Source organism: Diabrotica virgifera, chromosome 1 (assembly GCF_917563875.1).
Source record: "Diabrotica virgifera virgifera chromosome 1, PGI_DIABVI_V3a".
Taxonomy (NCBI): domain Eukaryota; kingdom Metazoa; phylum Arthropoda; class Insecta; order Coleoptera; family Chrysomelidae; genus Diabrotica; species Diabrotica virgifera.
The window spans coordinates 279,854,527-279,869,981 of NC_065443.1; the positions used below are offsets into that span (position 1 = coordinate 279,854,527).

The 15,455-nt window shown below is 35.9% G+C and overlaps 1 protein-coding gene across 2 annotated transcripts in view; it reads left to right on the top strand.

Moving 5' to 3' along the window:
- LOC126879115 (uncharacterized) overlaps positions 1 to 15,455 on the top strand; it is a 72,119-nt gene that overhangs the window by 1,310 nt on the left and 55,354 nt on the right. The window contains exons 1-6 of one of the 2 annotated variants that reach the window (XM_050642060.1): positions 79 to 206; positions 279 to 402; positions 465 to 611; positions 9,987 to 10,165; positions 10,311 to 10,517; positions 10,579 to 10,648. In XM_050642060.1, coding sequence (XP_050498017.1) covers positions 192 to 206; positions 279 to 402; positions 465 to 611; positions 9,987 to 10,165; positions 10,311 to 10,517; positions 10,579 to 10,648 — 742 coding nt within the window. In that variant the 5' untranslated portion in view covers positions 79 to 191. Of the gene's footprint in view, positions 1 to 78; positions 207 to 278; positions 403 to 464; positions 612 to 9,986; positions 10,166 to 10,310; positions 10,518 to 10,578; positions 10,649 to 15,455 lie in introns of those variants that run through there. The other variant, XM_050642061.1, reaches the window with a different exon arrangement.

Here is a 15,455-nt window from a genome sequence, read left to right on the forward strand (position 1 = left end):
TTATTTTTGATTATTTTTACGTATATTATACAGTCTTAAAGTTTGGTACATTCCTCCCCACTCACCCTGTATATGTAGGTAAAATGTGTGTTGCCGATCCCTAATAAACTGTCAACTGATTGTCAAAAGATGATATGTCTGAGTATTTTAAAAAAGTTTGTGTTTAAATTTTCTATTCTAAATTAACCAAAATGCCTCATTACAGGGTAAGATCTAATTTATAGATATTTATAGCAGTTATAAATTATGGTAAATCCTACATAAATCTTTTATTTTAGGAAATTAAATTGGGAGACGTATGGAGAACATGTAACAAAATAAGGGCAGCAGTTTTTCGTATGGGAATAAATCTTTTTGATTATTTTTTACCATTGGATCCACACAAAAACTGTCTCATTTCAGGTATATACCAGACTCTTGAAACTTTTAGTATCTATACTTAATTCCTTTATTTCTTTTTCCAGAATCCCAATTTATATCTGTCATTAACAGGCAGCTGAGGGCAACCATTGGTTTGTCGGAACAAGAAGTCGCAGAACTTGCAGACTATTTTAGAGTGCCTGATGGACGAATATATTACACCCAATTATGTGAAGTTATTCACGACAGTGGTACGTATTTTCTGCTTTTTCTATATTTTCAGATTGTCTTTAGACTTTCAGCAAACAACCAAGTTAGTTGATTCCAATTTACTTCGTATTTTTTATACATTCCGAACTGATGAAGGTACCTATTTGAATCCTTCTCTTGGAACACACTGTTATTTTTTTATTATCTTCTTCTCCTTATTCAGGAACACTGCTTTCTGACATTACAAACAACAGTATCATTACAGCTTCCATGTATTTTGAAGTCTTTAGGCATCACTCAGGTGCAAAAACATTGATCCACGACTACATATTTTATAGATATAAAGGACGACACATTTTTTGAGATGCCACTTATAGATTGGGCATAGATCAAGGAGGAAGATTAAATGTAAAATAAGAAACACAATTTATACAAAAAAATATTTATTCATAAAAACATAAGTATGACAATATTCGAAAATTGAAAAAAAATGTAAAATAGCCTCGTTGATACTTACTTTCCGTGACCGGAGCACCAAAAACTTTAAATTCTGTACTTACAATGGTTGGCCACATAGATGGCCATGTTGATAAAAAACAGTTACAAAAAAATGTTTGTCATTTATTATTAATACCTAGTATTTCCTCCTCGGACCCTTATGCATGCGTCTTGGGTATTGGGAATTAAATTTTGAACATGAGGTTGGGCCATTTCGTCCCATATTGCCTGAAGTGCCGCAATAAGCTCAGGTAAGTTGTTTGGGTGGGGTAGCCGAACTTAAATTCATTTTTCCAGTGTGTCCCATGGATGTTCGATTGGATTGAGGTCGGTACTAGAAGCTGGCCAATTCATACGGACAATCCCAACGACTTTTAAGTATTCATTGATGATTAGGTCCTATGAATAGCACAAAAGGTACCACATACTCATTTAAAATTTTTAACTATGTTGATTACGACTACCATCTACAAGAACTGAGTCAATACGGGCATCGGAAAATTACACCAGCCCAAACCATATCTGAGCCTCCTTAATAGACTATTTTGTCGCAATATTGCATTTGGCAAATCGTTCTCCTTGTCTTAATTTTTTCGAGAATCTCTGGTGGGTTCAAGCAAAAACCGAAATCATTTTAAAACAAAACATTACCTTGCAAAAGCAAGTCGAGCTCTACGGTGTTAAACGGATAGCTGTGAACATAGCGCTGGTCTTTTGGTAATAAATTCGCTTCATGTAATCGTTGACGAACTGTCCACCTACTTACATCCACAACTAGGACTTGATTTAGGCGATTTGTAAGCTCAAGTGAAGTTATATACAGTCAGGGCCGGCCCGTCCATATAGGCGAACTAGGCGGCCGCCTAGGGCGCAAAATCCGCCTAGGGCGCAAAATTAGGGACGTAGTACTTTCTCATGTAGTAGTTGTGTAACTCGCAGAGACAGTAAAATCACTGGGTAATGAAAGGTGAAGGATATTTTATTTTAGTTGTCTTATAAAATAAGAAAACGCAAAACTATAACTTAACGTTAACATTAATTACTCGTTTTGGCAACCTCGCTGAGCGTAAGCCTACTTAGTGGCGCAGTGGTCGCGGCAACCCCACACTCTTCACTTCAGTCAAGCCAGCAGTCATAGCGTGAACAGAATAAGAGTACTAGTCTGTCATTAGGGCGCTGCGTGTTATGCATTTTCACTTTTCAGTTTAGTGTAGTAGTGCAGTGTTGTTGACTTTGTTTGTGCATTGATTGACAGTAGTAGTAGTTGTTAATTTACGATAACAAAACTGCAAAAGGAAGTTTGAATTAACAAGTAAGTAGCTTATACTCTTCATATTTATAATTTTTTTCAGTCATCATATCATATAGGCCATTGTCATATTGTTGTTGTATATAGGCCTAAATCAAATCAAAATTGAGATTGTTTAATTATCATAACTTAAAGAAAACCCCTTGTGAACACTTGCCTCTGTTTCGCCTACGATGCCGATGTGATTGATTAGGAACTGGCTGCTGAGTGCTGGTCATGCTGGCTGCTGTTCTGGGATTTGGGCGAACTGAGTGGTTGTTTAATTTATTTAATATTACACAATATGAATGTTGAATGAATTATTAGTTTTGAAATCCACCTGGACATTTCTAATTTTGCTTCCAAATATTTATCAAAACAAATTATTTTTTGTTGAAAACAGTATAACTTGACTTTTTAAGCAAGAATGACCATTGGATTTTTTTGTAAAATTTTTTAACTTCTAATTTCTATCAAATTGATTTCAAAATTAGGCCTACTTTAAATGTATTTATAAATAATATTAAAATAATAGGCTATTAATGTAATTTTATTTAAGAGAAGTCCTTGCTTCTTGGGGGTGTAATCCTAATTTCATATCTTGAGTAAAGACATTCAAAATTTTTTCATTTTTTCAAAATGAAGTTAGCTTAATCCAATCATTGTTTTCTTTCCAGATATGATGTCAGGAAAACACTCGGGCTCTTGGTTTAAGAAAAGAAGACAGGAAAGAGAGGAGTCAGCAAAAAAAGCTAAAGGGTCTTTTGAAAAATATTTAATTAAACCAAATGACACAACTCTTAGGGAGGAAAGTTATAATGAATCACCTTCCACCTCTGGAAAAACCAACCAGCTCCTACCTCAAGAATATGCTACAGAGAAAACAGATACTGAATCACCTTCTACTTCTGGGGGAATCATCCAGATCCAACCTCAAGAATGTCCTAGGAGGATAACAGCTATTGAACCGCCATCTACTTCTGCAGAAAACAACGAACGTCAACTGCAAGAATTTCAAAATAATTTCGTTGAAATGGACGTTGACGTTACAGATAATGCAGTGGAATTACTGCCGGAAAATTCAATCTCACCCAAAGTTACGCTTGATTATGCTGATCCAGCGTCTTGGGACACTCTAAATATTAATCGCCAAACTTTACGAACCATTTTAGTAGAGCATGGACCTGACCAAGTAAAAGGAAAATTTCCGAAGGGTGTGAATAACAGAAAATTTTCTGACTTTCATTATAGAAGGAGGCTTCCAAATGGTGAATATGTGTACCGAGACTATCTTCAATACTCAAAATCTACCGACAAAGTTTTCTGTTTTTGTTGTAAGGTGTTTGGCGGCATAAATGTCTCTTCTTCATTAGGCAAAAGTGGTTGTAATGACTGGCACAATATGTCGGCCCTCCTTGAAACGCACGAAACATCAAATGATCACCTTCAAAACTTTGAAAAATGGAAAACACTGAAAAAAGCACTTAAAAAAAATTTAACTGTTGACAATGTTTATGAACAAAAAATAAAACAAGAGGAAATTTACTGGCAGAAAATTCTAGAACGGCTGTTTGCTCTCGTCAAAACTCTTGGGTCCCAAAACTTGTCATTTCGCGGCACGACAGAAAAATTAGATGTTAATGACAACGGAAATTTTTTAAAATTTATTGAATATTTGGCCATGTTTGACCCAATAATGAATGAGCATCTAAGAAAAATCAAAAGTGATGTCAACAGGCACACTCATTACTTAGGGAAAAATATACAAAATGAGATGATTCAAACTTTAGCTAATGCAATAAATGCAGATATATTGTCCTCAGTACATACGGCTAAATATTTTTCTATTATTTTAGACTGCACACCAGATGTTAGTCACGTAGAGCAAATGACAATTATTATTCGATTTGTTGAACTACCAAAGTCATCTCTGGCATCCTCAACAGAAGTATCTAGTTATCATCAAGTACTTGTAAAAGAACACTTTTTGGGATTTGTGCCTCTCACTGAAAGTACCAGTGGTGAGTATATGACGGAAGTAGTTTTAGAAAAGTTAAAAGAGATTTCTTTGCCTGTAGAGAATATTCGTGGGCAAGGTTATGACAACGGAAGCAACATGAGAGGAAAAGAAAGTGGAGTTCAAAAGAGAATTTTAGATGTCAACCCACGTGCATTTTATGTTCCATGCTGCTCACACACTTTGAACCTTGTTGTGAACGATGCAGCTTCGTGCTGTGTAGAGGTTACTACTTTTTTCGATGTGGTTCAACGAACATATGTGTTTTTTTCGGCATCAACTCGACGATGGGATGTTTTGCGCCGTCATGTTCCAGCTTTGACATTAAAACCCTTAAGTGATACAAGATGGTCCAGTCGAATTGATGCACTAACGCCTCTGCGGTACCACTTGTCTCATGTGTGTGATGCTTTGGAGGAGATTTCTGAGGACACTTCTCTAAAAGGATCAAGTGGCAGTATTGCGAAGGTAGAAGCACTTGGATTACTTAAACACCTCTCAGACTTCAAGTTTATTGTTGCCCTTGTTACATGGCACAATATTTTATTTCAGGTAAACCTAACCAGTAAGATACTACAAGAAAAGGATTTGAGTCTCCAGAAAGCAGTTAGTCACCTGAAAAAAACCGAAGAGTTTTTGGTTACAGCCAGAAGTGATGTACAGTTTCAGAGAGTTCTGGTTGATGCTAAGGAAGTAGCAGAAGAAGTTGGAATAGAACCAATTTTTGAGAGGGAGAAGGTCCGAATAAGAAAAAAGAAGAAAATGTTTGATTATGAATCAACAGATGAATCAGCAAATGTTGCCAGTGACCCGTCAGAAAGTTTCAAGATTCAATTTTATTTTGCTCTTTTAGACACGGCTGCTAATGCGGTAAAAGAAAGATTTTCCCAGTTAAATACAGTATCTGGTGTCTTTGGATTTTTATACAACATTGCTGATCTTAAAAACAAGACTACATCTGAGGTTAAGTCGATGTGCAACAACTTAGAAAAATCATTAGGAATTCAAAAAGATGGACGTTTAATTGAATCTGATATTGATGCTGTAGGACTGTGTTCTGAATTGAAAGCAATTTCTCATCATCTCATCGACTCTATATCAAGCCCTGAAGAAGTCCTAAACTACATTTACCAACACAACCTTGAGAATGGATTTCCTAACATATGTGTAGCACTTCGTATTTTGCTTACGATGCCACTTTCTGTAGCTAGTGCAGAACGGAGTTTTTCCAAACTTAAATTAATTAAAACCTATCTCCGCAGTACAATGTGCCAGGAGAGACTTGTAGGTCTGGCGACAATATCTATTGAAAGTGAGAGAGCAAGACAAGTAGACTTAAAAGTTCTCATTCAAGAATTTGCTAAGCAGAAAGCAAGAAAAGTGCCCTTAGGACTTTAGTTTTTAGCCAAGAAATACTGTTAATTTCTAATCTGTATTTAAAAGTGACTTTCAGTCCGAAGTTAATAGAACAGTAATCCAATAGCAAACAATATTGCAATATGTTAGTCAGTGTATTGTTTAAGACAGTGTTATAAAAGATTTGTAGACTAACTTTGAGTCTCCGTTTTTTATGATGAAAATTATATGTACAGAATTCAACTTTGACCCATTAAACCCATATGCCTTTGGTTAAAGTACGTCTTATGTAATTACATTTGCTTTTTATGAAATTAAAGTTTGTGTTATGTAAAATAGCAGTTATTTTATTTATATATCCCAGTCATTAATCAAAGGTTTATTAAATTAAATTAAATTATTAACATAACACAGAGTTGAAATACCGTGTCCCGGTAAAGTGCTAGTTGAACTTTTTCAACTGTAATGAGGGCGCAAAATTTGTTTTCGCCTAGGGCGCCGCAAACCCTAGGGCCGGCCCTGTATACAGTACGTAAATCGTTCAGCTGGACATAGGGAACATTCATTGTAAATATTTAGATACATAAATACATACATTGTATTATATTGAGAGAATTGTGGCAACTGAGCTCTCTCGATGACAATATTTATGGTTGTTAGCATTAAGGGGCATTCATAGATAAGGGGGTGGGGCATTAACCTCAAAATTGACAACTCATTTCAAATGACACACATAAACGTCAAAATGTGACAATGTAGTAGCTAAATATTTTTGGCCTGAATGGGAAAACTGTTTAGTTTTAAAATTAGTTTTTCAAGAATTTTTTTTAAATTAAAGTAAAATAGTAAAATTATTAACTCATTAATCATAAACTTTGTTTTTGATTTATTTATGGAGAGATTTGCTTCAAACTCACTCATTATATTCTTTCTAACAGCTCTATTGCACCAAAAACTCGTTCTCGAACAGAATCTTCAACTAACACAGGTTAGCGCAGTTGCCACAATTCTCTCAATGTACATTCCCTATGTCCAGCTGAACGATTTACGTACTGTATCTATTTTTTAAAGACGAAAAAACCAAAAAGGGATCATCACGTGCGGATCTTGCTCTTCGACGGCCTGGTCCTGACCTACTATGGTTGCCGTTTTGATTGAACTGCTGAATGGCTCTTTGAAGGGCAAGCTTACATGATAAGCACTTAACGCTCGTTTTGGTAACGCGCGTCTACAACTACATACATTTTATTCAGGCTGTACACATGTTAACGCGCATATTAATTCATTAAAACGCGCGTTAGCATGTAGAACCTAAATCCAAATAGTCAAGCAAATCCATCGTGACGCTGATAATTACATTCCAAAGCGGTCATTTACTGGGCTATTAGTGTATTCATGCACTGTTTATGACAACTTAAATTTGTCATCTTTGTTGGTATAGAATAAAATATCTATCTGATGGGCAACTTCATTTTCGATACTGCACTGCTTAAAAAACGTTGCGCATGTATGCGTAACATAATATAACAATATCACATTTTTACATTAATTTATATTAGACGACAAGATCGGGTGCGTGACATATTTGGACCCCCCGCAAGCTTCAAGGCTGCGGGGGTCTCTGTTACGCCTCTGGTATGAGGTGCCTGCCTGCAAAACTAATTAGTATAGGCGCCCTTCGGTTTTTTAAACTAGTATTTTCTATAACGCCAGCAGAAAAAAAGCTCATTTTGGCACCCCTTATAGGCCCGTTATCGCCGGCCATGGCAAAAATAATATAATACATAATATTATAGAAATTAATAATTATTTACTTGTACGAGGGCTTCTCTAAATTTACATTTGCTACGTAACACGTCCTTAGTTTTAAAACTCGCAATAAATGGGAAATATGTCATGGATCGATTTTTTTGCACTTGACCTGAGTGCATACAGAGTATCTAGAAATTCTTGACAAACGAAGACCGGAGATTCCTCAGATAATTTTAAGACAATTTAACCCTTCACCTAGTCCAAAAATGCTTCCAAGGAGCTATATAGAGCTCTTTGAAAATGGCGCATTGTAATTAGTTTTTTTTTAAATACCTCCAGAACGCTTCTACGTATTTAGAAAAACGAAAACTGGCACGCTTATTTATCTTTCAGAGATAAATTCATCATCCCCATCACCCATCAATCCCAAATTTCTAGTACCGGTCAGAGGCGCTCGTTTTGGGTGGGGCAACGGTTATTTTATCGCATAACTTTTTTGTCTTTACCTTTTAAGCATTTTTTACAGTGGCTTATTAAATTGTGAAGTATTCTAGTAATAAAAGGTACTCATGCTTTAAGTCGGTAAGATTCACTGTTTTCTAGAAAAATCGATTTGAAATTTTTTTTCAAAAAATCGTTTTCTGAATTTGAAATTTTTTTTCGAAAAAGAAAAAGTGTATTTTACCGACTTAAAGCAAGAGTAACTTTTAGTATTAGAATACCCCATAATTTAATAATCTAGTGTCAAAAATGCTTAAAAATTAATGATAAAAAGTTATGCGATAAAATAACCGTTGACTTACCCAAAACGGACACATATGACCGGTACTAAGAATTCGCAATTGAAGGGCTTAATGTGAAACAATGACAAGCCTCAAAAAGATAAAAGTGAGATATTTGACTTTGAATGTTTTGTTTTAGTTCAAATATTTTGATGCATCATGCCCTATGGAACTATAGTTGACAACAATATTAATCAAATTACTTGAAACTCGAGAAAAAACAGCCTTTATTTAAAAAAAATGTGGCTTGTTACATTATTCCATTAATAATAAATACCCAAATTTTAGATATATGTAGATTCAGAACATCATGCCCTATGGAACTATAGTTGACAACAATATTAATCAAATTACTTGAAACTCGAGAAAAAACAGCCTTTATTTAAAAAAATGTGGCTTGTTACATTATTCCATTAATAATAAATACCCAAATGTTAGATATATGTAGATTCAGAATTTTCTATTATTGACTGAGTTCGGGGTGGTTTCAACCCTATAGCTGTTAAACAGTGTTTATTTCTTTGTTTCCATCAACTTGTTGGAAATTATTGACTTGTGTGTTTGGTTTTTATTGACGGACTTTGTTCATTATCCTACAACCAAATGCAATAATATAACAAGCCACGTCATAAGCCACTACATTAATCTTGAATGGTAATAATGTGACAAGCCACATTTAAGAAAAAATTACATATCGCTGGTTTTTCACTACTTGTGTCACTTCTAGATTGTACATAGTCAGGATCACGGTCACTGTCATCGCATGTCAAGTCAACTTTGCTATTTTTCTTTCTAGAATCGTCAGAACTCAATAATTATCCGGAACGCTTCCGCCCGTATGCGCCATTTTGATGTGGCTTGTCATTATGTCGAGTAGATACTAGAACAAACTAGGCCTATGCAATAGTGTGACCATAGATTTATCGGGCCATCTATTAACGAAGGGCTGAGATAATTTGTTAGTGGCTTGTTATACCATTACTTTAACCAACAATAACACTAACTCTTTTTGAACTCATGTGTGGCTTGTCATTGTTTCACATTAAGCCCTTCAATTGATGAAAACGATTCATCTCTGGAAGATAAATAGACCTACCAGTTTTCGTTTTTCTAAATAGACGCTTTCTGGATGTATTTAAAAAAAACTAATTACAAATCGTCATCTTCAAAGAGCTCTAGCTCCCAGAGAAAGCATTTTTGGACTAGGTGAATTGGGTTAAATTGTCTTAAAATTATCTGAGGAATTTCCAGTATTCGTTTGTCAGGAGAGTTTCGGATACCCTGTACATATATATCCATATACAAATGTACTTATAGGTATGAGGATGAATTTTTGATAAAAGTACTTTTCTAGTGCCTCATCATATTTGGCTTTTACAACCCTTCGTGAGTCTTTGCCGCGTTTACTATTGTCTCCCATTGGTTTCGATCCTGTGTTACTATTTCCCATGGTCTCATTTCCATCTTCTCCAGGTCTTCTCGGAGTGCATCTTTCCCCCTTTTATTGCCCCATCCTGCCGGGCTTCTATCGTCTTGTATTTCCCAAAACACATTGCTAATCAGTCTGTCGTCATCACTCCGTACCACATGGCCTGCCCATCTTAGTCTATTGGCTTTTATGCATCTCACGATGTTTCCCTGTCCAAGAGAGTCTCTAATTCAATGTTGTATCTGCTGTTGTATCGTTCCCATACTAATAGTTTATTGATTTCTTTCTTTGTAGTGCCGGAATTCAGCAAAAATGCACCGTTAGTAACCGGATTGGAATGGGAAGATCCTCTTCATACCAATCGTCTCAGCATAAGTGAGGAAAGGCGGCTTAATGTGTTGCTTACAAAAATTGCTTCGTTGGTTAACATGAAGAAGATCATTTTGAGACCATATTTTCAAGACTATGAATTAGTAAGAATTATTTATACTGTATTTGCTTTATTTTCTGCTGCGTAAAATAATTTGTTAAAATAAAATCCAAAAGTTTAAAATCTGCACTAAACGATGGCCAGTTCAATTCTTTTAGTTAGGTATGTAGAGTAATAAGTTCTTTTAGGTGTCGAAAAACAACGGGACAGTGACCGTGGCCCACTTCGCCAGAATCCTTGCGTATCTGGAAATACTTTTATCTGCTGATGATTTCAACCTGTTGGTGAAAAAATATATCAAAGACAGCTACACCCTCAACTACATAGCGTTCATATCTGCCATAGATCAAATAGTACAATATCTGAATGCCCATGGAATTTTGGATCTATGTGGAGTAAGTCACTTGAAATTTAACAGTTGCAGTAGGTATACAGTTAAAAGTTTTTTGTTTACAGGACGTAATGAGCCTATTTCCTGGAAGAGTCATTAATGCAGAATTGCCAAAATTGCCAAGACCAGAAATAGGTAAGCTAATTTTAATATTCTATTACTTGTTCTCCTTCTTAATCTTTAATGTCTTTTGAAGCTAGGGATAAGATTTAATAGAAATGGTTTGAAGTAAATACTCTATACACAACTTCCCCAATGAGTGTTTAAATAGCAAAACAAATATAGTATCAATCAGAATCTACAAAAGATCTCGCTCATGTTCATAAAACGACAGCATAACTTCAACGCCCTGCATCTGCTGACGATACATAGGCTTTCAGAAAATGTGTTCAAATTTCGTCAATCCAAGGAATAAATGAAAATGTTTAAACTCAATGCTGGAGACAGAAGAACAAACCCGAATCTTTTACCTTTTTATTTTGTTTACTTCTAGTTCTAGTTCTAATGGTATCTTCCACTACGTTGTACCAAATATGCCTCGGTCTCCCTCTTCTCCTCAGATGAGCTGTCTCTCTCTTCCAAATTTTCAAAGGCCATCTTCATCTATCTTCTGGCATTCGTCTTAACTGGTCGTAGTTAGTTAGTCTTTTGCTTTTATGGTACCTATTATCAATCTCAGATTTCGTTCTTATTTCTTCATTAGTGATTCTGCCCAGCTTAGTTAATCCGCAACTTCGACTGTGTTTTTCCGATGTTGATGCACCATTCCGGCAGTCAATGCTACATCTTAACTCGCACTCACATTGACGGCCGCCTCAATACGCTCTTAGGGCTCATTGATAATAATTAAAAATAACAGCTTAGTAATAAATCAATGACACAAATTTCTTCAGGATCATGTAGGGGAGGCTTTAAACTTTGATTTGGCCAGTTTCTGACTTTCATAATAATTATTTCTAACCGAGTTATTGCCTTGAAAATGGTTATTTTCGCGTTTTTCAAATCTTAAATCGCATATAACTCGACAACAATCAATTTAGGAGACAAATCACAAGAGATCTTTTTTGCTCATAATGACTCAAAGAATTTAAAAAAAAATTGCAAAGTGAAAAAATTTATTTTTTGAATTTGTTTAAAAAAATTGTTTTAACAATTTTGCGACCGCGGCACCTCCCTGCACCCTGTGGATTTGTTATAAGGACCTCTTTTTGAGTAAGTTACCTAACGGCGGCGACGATAGAGTCTGGTCTATAATGCCATATCTTTTCAAAAATTTCTACTCGTCCATTATTATTATATTATTCTTCATTTTCTGTATACATTCTGGGAAATTTCATTCGGCAATAAACAATTTATCAAAAGAAAGTAGTTATCCGATAATCAGTGGTGTCATGGTGTGGGAACGCGTGGGAACGCCGTTCCCGCACTGGTTAACAAAAGTTAAAAATAATAGAGAATTTAGGTTTTGTAAACAAAAATTAGCAGTGCGTTCCGGCACTGCGTTCCCGCACTGCTAATTTTGCCATGACACCACTGCCGATAATGTTCCTTAATCACCCACTGTTGGTCATTTACCGTTATTCAAGTACCTACTTGGTATTTTGTTTTGAATAGTAATAGAATAATGAGATACCTCAGTTGTGCCTCAGTCAAAAGTAACCACCCGCTTAACTAAATTCGGAGAAAAAACAGAAATAAGAATCAGGTATTTACTATTGCGAAGGTAAACTATAATTTAATAAGCGTGGAAAATTATAGATAAGCATTTTATACAGAAAAGTAAGGGGTTGGAAAAAAATTTTTTTTAACTTCTAACGGGACGCCATTTTTAGGAGGAAACATTTAGCAAAAAATTGGCTCGCGGCGAAACGTCCCATTCCCAAACTATTCCCAAAAGCGATATCCCTACATCGCATAACATACATTGCGGAAAGATACGCACTGAGTGTCACATCTGGTTTTCGGTGAATCTTCGGTGACTTTCGGTGAAACTTCGTTCACCGAAAACCAGATGTGACACTCAGTGCGTATCTTTCCGCAATGTATGTTATGCGATGTATGGATATCGCTTTTGGTTTGCGAGCTCCCTTAAGGGTCGTTTAAACACAGCGATAAATCAAACAACTTATCAAGGTCAATCGAGTTGTTGCAACTTATCACTGTGTGTAAACGGTGCATCGCACAACTTATCAAAGTTGGAGTTGGGTTGAAGGTGGTATCGCATTGAATCGCAGCGTCTAAACAGCGTTTCAACTTGTCATCACAACTAGTTGCTGTGACTTATCGTTGTGTTTAAACGACGCTTTACGTTTCCAATATTCTGTCGATATCGGCCTTTACCTTCTTATCCATCACACAAAGCACGTTTAATGTGTTTGATGTTTAAACTCACTGTATGGAAATAAATCTCTTGGTTCATTCTGACAACCATGTTCTTCTATGTCTCTGAATATTTAGGAGATATAATCCGCTTTGTCTTTGCAACATTGCCTTTTTATTTCCTTCTGTAACACTCTGTAATTCATCGTTAGATCCGAATCTAGATTTATGTTCTTTTCTGCGTTGAATCATAAGTGTCATCAGTTATCCATGCCTTACGTTTTGTGTTAAAGGGTATCGTAGAGTCTTTTGCAGTCTCAATTATTTTGTCTTTGAGATAGACCTAAATGTTAACAGGATCACTATCTTTTTGATCTAAAAGTTTTCTTCTAAGTCTTGTTGGAATTCATTTTAGGTCTGGATCCCGCATAAGAAAAAAAGTTGATTAATAGCAAGCTGAAAATTTGTTAATAGCTTAACGGTGTCTAGTCGGACAAACTTTGATATATGGGAACACTGGAACAGGGGAAGTTTTAATGGTGGAACAGGTTAAAAATTTGGAACGTCAGACTACGAAAACGTCAGATGTATTTTGTCGGACAGAACTTCCAATTGATTTGTTGCCCTTTCATTAAACTCTCATGCAAAAATCAGACTGGTGTTTATTACCAACTGGGCATTTTAATGAGTGGAACACGAAGAACATCTCAAATGACAGGAATCATAATGGTTAGTAATAGCAGTCTGAGTTTTGCATGAAAGTTTAATGAAAGGGTAACAAATCAATTGGAAGTTCTGTCGGACAAAATACATTTGACGTTTTCGTAGTCTGACGTTCCAAATTTTTAACCTGTTCCACAAATAAAACTTCTCCTGTACTCCTGTTTACGCCAGTCAATGGGAGCAAGAATAGGATATTACCTCCGAATTCTATCCTACTGCATGGATTTTGATGAAATTTTGGGCCTAGCCTCTTCTTATCTCCTAATTCAAAGTCTACCTTATGCCGATGTGTGCTTTTATCTTGCGGGTGGTTCCCACCCCTTCTGAGGGTGGAAAATTTTTTGGTTAAAATTACCACGGAATTCGCTAGAGAACCTAACTCTAAGCAAAAACTGTTCTATAATTTTTTTTAAAACTCAATACTTTTTGAGTTATTCGTGGTTGAAAATTGGCCATTTTCATTGAAACAATACCTTTTCGAACGGTTTTTTGCAAATATCTTAAAAACTGTGCATCTAACTAAAAAAACTATATTATTCATTTTTGCAGGTTATAAAAAAACAAAGAGACACTTGCCTTCATAAATCTTCTAGTTATATTACAAAAAGAGATATGGTAGGTGAAAATAGTTTGTTTTTTGGTACATTCCCAAATTGGTGTATTCAACTTGAATTAACAGAGAAATGGTCGATTTTAGGTGTACAATGCTATAAATACCTTTTGTAGTGCTTGAAAAGACCTTTAAAATAAGCTATATTAATGGTCCATTACATTAAAACTAAGCGAGATATGCTGCAAATAAAATTGATAACTAATGTGTTTTCAGAAAAAATGAGAAGTAATTTTAACCCCCATCCACCAAAATGTAAATGCATGGTTTTCTTTCTACAATACCTTTTATTATAGTATTATTTCTATGTTCAAAAAGTTGGACGTGTATAAAGTGAATGGTTTTTTGAAAAAAAAAGATCAAATTATAGAGCTCATTTTTAAATTTTCTTAAAAATCTTCCTTTTTCTCCATGTAACTTGAAAATGATAAGAGATACAGTAATGAAAAATATAATGGAAATTTTTATCTGAAAAAACCCTACATTTTTGTATGGTATCTTTTTTTCGTATCTCTTATCATTTTCGAGTTACATACATGGAGAAAAAGAAGATTTTTAAGACAATTTAAAAATGCGCTCTATAATTTGATATTATTTTTTTCAAAAACCATTCATTTCAAACCAGTCCAACTTTTTGAACATAGAAATAACACTATAATAAAAAGTATTGTAGAAGGAAAACGATGTATTTAAATTCTGATGGATTAGGGGTTGTCACTGTCTTACGCCGGAAAAGCACGGAGGGGTGGACAAGCCACCTTTATCCCTGGGGTTTACCCCCCAGAACACCTTGAGGCTGAGGTGCCCTCCGATCGCTCGACTTGCATCCTCACCCATTTGTAATGCCTTCTTCTGTAAGGTCAGTCAGCTCCACCCGGTCGCTTCGTCCTCGGACGACGACCTCGACAAGCGTTGCCACCACCACCACCACCACTACAGCCACCACTACTGCCAACCAGTTCTCTTCCTTACATCAGGAAGGCACTGTACCCCCAGCCAGAGGTTACAACCGGCTCACGGCTGAGCTAGACCTCGAGACGCTTAGCGCGGAGATGGAAATCGTCCGCAACAAGTATCGCGAGGCCTACCTTCGCATCGAGCAGGACGACGCCTCCAACCCCCTTCTGCAGCGATATGCTAATGATTTTCCGCCTCTAAGAACACCAGCACAGGCTGGTCCTCAGCGACAGAGCGCTCGGAATATTCACGGTGCCATACCCAAAGTCCCAACTCAACCGTCAAAGCAAGCACCCAAACAACCGAAACAACAATCTTCTCAACAGCAACCCT